Source organism: Sarcophilus harrisii, chromosome 1, assembly GCF_902635505.1.
Source record: "Sarcophilus harrisii chromosome 1, mSarHar1.11, whole genome shotgun sequence".
Lineage (NCBI taxonomy): Eukaryota > Metazoa > Chordata > Mammalia > Dasyuromorphia > Dasyuridae > Sarcophilus > Sarcophilus harrisii.
Genome location: NC_045426.1, coordinates 446,003,661 through 446,010,067, shown reverse-complemented (window position 1 = coordinate 446,010,067; position 6,407 = coordinate 446,003,661). Strand labels below are relative to the sequence as shown.

Genomic DNA, 6,407 nt, shown 5'->3' with positions numbered 1-6,407 from the left:
TTTGACTAATTGTGTGACCATGGTCAAGTCAGTACTTCAATTTGCTTCACATCATCAGAAATAATTTATTAGAAATGGGGTGAGGAATCTGGAAGATTCCCCAAAATCATGTATACTTGAATATTCTGGCACTTGACTCGGTGGTGGCCAAATTATGACCTAAGATAAAGCTGTTTTCCCTATACTTTGGGCCCAGGCTTTTACAGGTCTTTATGTTGTCTTCAGTTTCTTCAACTCACTTTCTCCACAATGGTATGTCTATAAGCAGTTTACCTTTCCATACTATGGATCTTTGCCTCCTTCCATGAAGAGTCAAATCTTTTCCTTTTTTATTTATTTAGACTGCTAAATATCTAAAGGTGATGAATTACTTAGTTGTGCTAATGATTCAAACACTTTAATAGGAACCTTCAATTATCTCATCCAAGAGAGTAAATCATGTGGCAATTGTAGGTAGCTATTTTGAAAAAGAAAATGGAGGAGCAATTTGGTGGCAGAGGGGTCTTTTAGCTGACTAGTATGCTTACAAGTCAGGTTAATATTAAACCAACAACACTGTGGGTTCAATAGGGAGTTTAAAACTCAAGGAAACTCAGTAACCTGAGAGTTAATTAGGCTTCCAAAGGTGTCTAAATTGCCACTTATCAGCTTAGGCACCAGGAGACTATGGTAACATACTAATTTATTCTGGGCATTAAGGAAAGGAGCAAAATAGCTGAATCAACTTTAATTAACTGAAAGGTTATTATGTAGGGGAGAAGTTTATACTAACTTAGAGGGTTCTTTAAATATAAAAGTAAATTCCCTTGATAAGGCAGTTATCCAATTTTTCAAAGTGTTAAATGAAACTTTATATTTAACATTTAAAAGTGTGTGTGTGTGTGTGTGTGTGTGTGTGTGTGTGTGTGTGTGTGTGTTTAAAGAGGGAATGTGGCAGAAATGAGAAAATAAATAACATGATGGGAAACTTCTGACACTGGTCTGCTTTGATCCATTTTTAATTTCTACTGTTAAATTTCCATTGGCAATGTCAACAACAAAAAAGTACACACTGTACAAGACTAATTTAAACACAAAGGAAATCCACCTACAACTTTATTAATAACCAACTTTTTTATTAGAGCAAATACAGTTGTGAAAACTGTACATTATACATTTTGGGGTCAAGGACTATAAATAAAGGAACTCATAGATAAAGAGTTCTTTCACAGCAAGAAACTTTAAATAAACAAAGTGACATATTAAGTACATTGGCAGACTTCATGTGCTGTCCAAAATGTAGTGTACAGTATAACAACCCATTATAAATAGCCTTTCATGTAAAATACAGCTTGTGCACATTTTAGAAAAATACCAACAATTTCTGTTTGAGCTTTGTTTTTAAAAAAGCTTAGAAATCATACATATATTTATAAATGGAACCACCATGCTTACTTTATAAACATTTTCTGAAGTTATCTGTTACTCATTACTTCCAAAGCATTAAGTACTTTAAATAAACATTTAATAAGAATTAAATATTTCAATTAAAAAAATCAGCTTTCCAGTAAGGAGACATGGAGTGGGACAGGAAGGAGCAATGACCTCAAGTACCAAGAGTTATATAGAGACACACTTTGTTTTATTTAAAAATGTTGCTTTCTAAATATCAAAGTAAAAGTATGATTTTTTAAAAAAATAAATACACATGGTGCAATTTTCATTTGCTCTCTTTCTGCTTTCTTCTTGATTCCATACTGGTCACACACAGGATTCTCAACATACTGTACTTCTGCAAAAAACACCACTGGGTTACTACCCTGCAGTTAGCTGGCTCAGGAGACAAAACAATAAGTCCTCACCTATGTTATTGTAAATGCTGCTCTGAAAAGACAGCAAACAAACAAGTTGGAAATAATTCTTGTTATATTGTGCACAAAATGAAAAGAGTTTACAAAAAGTTTCCCAAACTTCAAAGGATGAAAGTTTTGAAATAAAGAGACAAAGTCCCTTCCTCCAATTTATTTTTAAAAAACAAAATATTTACTTTGAGGACAAGCATCCTACATACAGTTTCTGCAAGTAAATATGCATGCTTTTAAGTAATAAAGAATATAGTAATTTCAATTTGACATCACAAAATAAATGCAGTTCATATAGTAATAAATACCGCCAAAACAAATATCTCAAATGAAAATTTATAAGGCTTTTAAACTTGAAACAAAATTACATATGGTCTTTAAAAAACACAAAAGGCATAAATTTTATAAGCAGTGATTTTAAAAATAAATTTTTATGCTCTACCTGAATGTATTCAACACAAAATTAATCTATCCCTGCTGAATAACAATAATTACTAATAGTATCTTAGCTTCATTTTCATCGGAACTGGCCTCTAACAAGATTTTTCTCTTATAGGGTACATCAGTGATGAAATTTTATTCTTTGAATAATTATTTCTATTAATATGAAAGTATTAAAAAAAAAAAGAAAAAACAAATTTCCAAACCATGCAAAGCTTTGATTCTATTTCTCAGAATCCTTTTGTAGTCTAGCTTTCATTTAAAACTATAACCCCAAAGAACCTCCATGTGACACAAGCATGTCAAGCCTAGTGACTGCTCAGGAAATCATAGCATCTCCTGACTCTGCCCAATCAAAATGAAAGAGAAACAGTTTTACGAGTTTAGGAAAATGAATGCCATGAAGAACTCTGCCTTCCTATCAAAATACACATGTATACTAGATTTCTGTTTTGCATTTTCCCTCAAGATGCAACAATTACATTTTCACTAGCCAGGACTTCACACCATTAATTATCGTGGCTATACATCAAATTTAAATCAACAGCAAAATGAACAGTCATGCACAAGCAAAAGAAAATGTAATCTCCCAGGACACCACAGGAGAAGTTAAAAGCAGCAGGTAATGGCATAAGACTGGTGAGTGATGCTGCTAACTATTTCTTCTAATGAGAAAGGAGTGAATGTTGGAGTCACTTCCACAGCAACAGTATCCTCTGACCGCATTCCTCTGGCAGTCGTTTCCCCAGCTCCCTACTAAAAACGTCAGATGGTAAAACAGTAAGGCAGCTGTTAGCTTCCATCAACAAAAAGTGCAGCTCCATACATTTCCAGTTTAGTCACACTCTGCTAGGACAGATGGAGTAGCCAATGCACTTCACCGGTTGGGGGCTGCAGCAGTAGATTTTGTGTTTTGTTTGGCTTTTGCTTTTTAAATAAAAAGAAATTATTAAGTTTTGCTTTCCAACATAACTGCTTGCGCTTCAGCCTTCAGAGGACCCCAAAGCCACAACCATCCCCAAGGGAACTGAACAGGTCCTCTGGCTGAATTTTCCAAGTCTCAGATATCTCTCTTGCGATCCCATTCTAATTCCAAGCCTCCTTCCCTGTGTCTGAGCATTTCTGGTGTGTTGCCATTTAAAAGGCTGATGACACTACTGCAGAGAACTGTGGGCTAATTCCACTAGTTGCCATGACTTCACTGAAGGGTCAAAACAGTGATATCAGTAAGAAACTACGTTGAATCACATTCAGGCATAGCCAAAATTAAAATAAAGGACATTACAGAGATATTAAAAACAAAAACAAAAACGAAAACAAAACAAAACAAAAAAACAACAAAAAATTGTGATTATAAATTTGAATAAGGGAATTGAAACTATTATGTCTGTGAGTTACATGAAAATGATACTAGTCTTACCTTTCCTAATTCCAATCAAGTTAGAAAGTGAACAAAAAGAATGGCTAACCCAATATTCAACAGCATGACCAGGACAATCATGACTGAGTTAGGACCCTGAAAATAAAACAAAATAAATATTATTTTTAATGTTAAAAAACTCCTCAAAGTTAACCCATTAAGTGAGTTACTGATTAACCCAATTCTATAACTTAAAATGCAACCAGTTGCCAAAAGTATAAAAAGCTAAAAATGAAAATGATGTATCTCAACTTAACAGACTGTAATGTTAGAGACTGTTCGACAAGTGATAACAGAACTGTATTCATGTTTTTAAAATTTATTTTATTTATAAAAAGCAGAAAAAAACAGAAAAGGAAAACAAGACAAAACAGAACAAATATATAACAATAAATTACCAGTTCAATATTCATTTGTTCTTAATGCAACTTTACTTAGCTTAGCGAACTCCTAATAACTGAATTATCAGTCCTTAAAAAAAGATAAATCTTTACCTGTGATGGCATTCACCATCCTTGTGGATTTCAGTCACTGGGAATTCAGTTTAGGAAGATTTGTTTTCTCATGAATGTAGTTTGGTTAAATAAAACCTTTTACAACAAAGGTTTTTATCATAAGGTTCATAAACTTTTAAAATATTTTTATAATCATTTCAATATTATTGGTCTTTGTAATCCTACAAATTTAAATGCATTTTCAATTTAATTTAAATTAATGCTATGCATTTAAAAACATTATTATGAGAGATTGTGTATAGACTTTCCCATTCTGCAAAAGAGTCCATGACACAAAAAAATTAAGATCCTCTGCTGTACACCAAAACAATTGCAAGAATTTAGAGAAAACTAAAATGAAATTTTATTCCTTTTATCTATTCCTGGTAATCTTTTTGGATATCATTTCCTTTTCCATATATATGTATATACCATAAACACAAAATGCTTTTTACATGAATTTTCTCAAGTCCATATTCTCTGTACTAGTTTAATAAGAGATACACTTAAAAAATATGATACAAAACTAGAAGAATATGGAATACGTTACTTTTCAGACTTATGGATAAAGAATTTATAAATAAACAAGAGATAGAGAATATTGTGAGATGGGTAATTTTGATTATATTAAAAGATTAAATTAAATTTAAAAAATTAAATAATTGTAGCCAAGATTAGAAGGAAAGCAGAAAATTGGGGGAAATTTTTTATGGAAAGTTTCTAAAATAAAGATCTCATATCTCAAATACATACAAAACTTTGTCAAATTTATAAGACCATGAGTCATTCCCCAAATGATATATGATCAAAAGGATGTGAACAGGCAGCTTTTCAATGATGTCATCAAAATTATTATATAATCATACCAAAAAATATTCTAATTCATTATCAATTGGAGAAATGCAAATCAAAACAATTATGAGATATCTTATCACTTTGCCTAAGATGATTGAAGAGGGAAAATACAAATGTTGGAGGGGATGTGGAAAAACTGAAACACTAACAAAATGTTGGTGGACTGTGAATTTATCCAATCATTTTGGAGAACAACTTGGAATTATGCCCAAAGAGTTATTAAATTATATATGCCTTCGGACCCAGAAACACTACTGATAGGTCTGTTTCCCAAGGTATTCTAAAATACCTGTAGCAGCTCTATAACTGGATGCTGATCAGTTAGGGAACGGCTCAAAAAGTTGTGGTATATAATCGTGACTGGAATACTATTGTATGGTAAGAAATAACGAAGAAGTTGACTTGAATATCTTATACAGTAATAGTAGTATTCAAAGAATAATTATGAACAACCAAGATATTCTGAGTACTATAAATGCACAAATCAACTATAAAAAAAACTATGAAGAGAAAAGAGATAAATAGTAATGCATAGTAAAATTTTACTCATGTTTATGAATATACATTAAATGGAAGCCTTCTCTAGTGCAGGGTGGCAAGGAAAGGAGCAATACAGTTCAGAATTTAAAATGTAACAAAATAAATAAAATTAAATTTTTAAAAATTACTGACAATTTTGTAATAGTGAATCAGATTTAATCTTCAGAATTATTAACTTTAGAGATAAAATTTTTATTTGCTATACTCTTATCTAAAATCACTAAAACCATTCATCATTCAGCATGATGTGTTTCCTTTTTCAAGGTGGGTTTCCTTTTTAACATATACTCTTATCAAGTTCTGTTCTCACCTAAGAAAGCCATTTACATGGCCTGCCATAAACATTTTGCTGATGTGATTTTTGCTGTTTTATAATCGTAGCTAATTCTTCATGACACCATTTGGGATTTTGTTAGCAAAGATGCTGGAGTGGTTTGTCATTTCCTTCTCCAGTCCAATTTACAGATGAATAAACTGAACTAGTCAAGGTTAAATGACATGTCCAGGATCATACAGTCTGTAAGTATCTGGGTCTTGTTTTGAACTAATGAAGAGTCTTTCTGATTCCAGGGCCTAGTATTGTATTACTGTGGCATTTATCTGTCCTATTGATTTGATTACAAGTTCTACTTAATAAAAAGTCTCATATAAATTCTTCACTAGACCTAGTTCACTTAAGAATCAACTTTTTGTACTGGCTATATTTTCATTCCTATTCTTGTATATATACCCTCCTTCTTCCCCCTGACCCTCACTGTCATCTTATAAAACCAGTTGGAATAATTGTTCTTCCCAGGTTATTTCTAAACTCCTTTA

The 6,407-nt window shown here is 32.0% G+C and overlaps 1 protein-coding gene across 5 annotated transcripts in view; it reads right to left on the bottom strand.

Annotated features, from left to right (window-relative positions):
* Positions 1-980: 980 nt before the first annotated feature.
* JPH1 (junctophilin 1) overlaps positions 981-6,407 on the bottom strand; it is a 93,937-nt gene continuing 88,510 nt past the window's right edge. The window contains exons 5-6 of one of the 5 annotated variants that reach the window (XM_031946244.1): positions 3,703-3,798; positions 981-3,516 (exon numbers count right to left, since the gene is read on the bottom strand). In XM_031946244.1, the coding sequence (XP_031802104.1) occupies positions 3,718-3,798 (81 nt within the window). In that variant the 3' untranslated portion in view covers positions 981-3,516; positions 3,703-3,717. The remainder of the gene's footprint in view (positions 3,517-3,702; positions 3,799-6,407) is intronic. The other 4 variants (XM_031946245.1, XM_012541259.3, XM_012541260.3 and 1 more) reach the window with 4 other exon arrangements.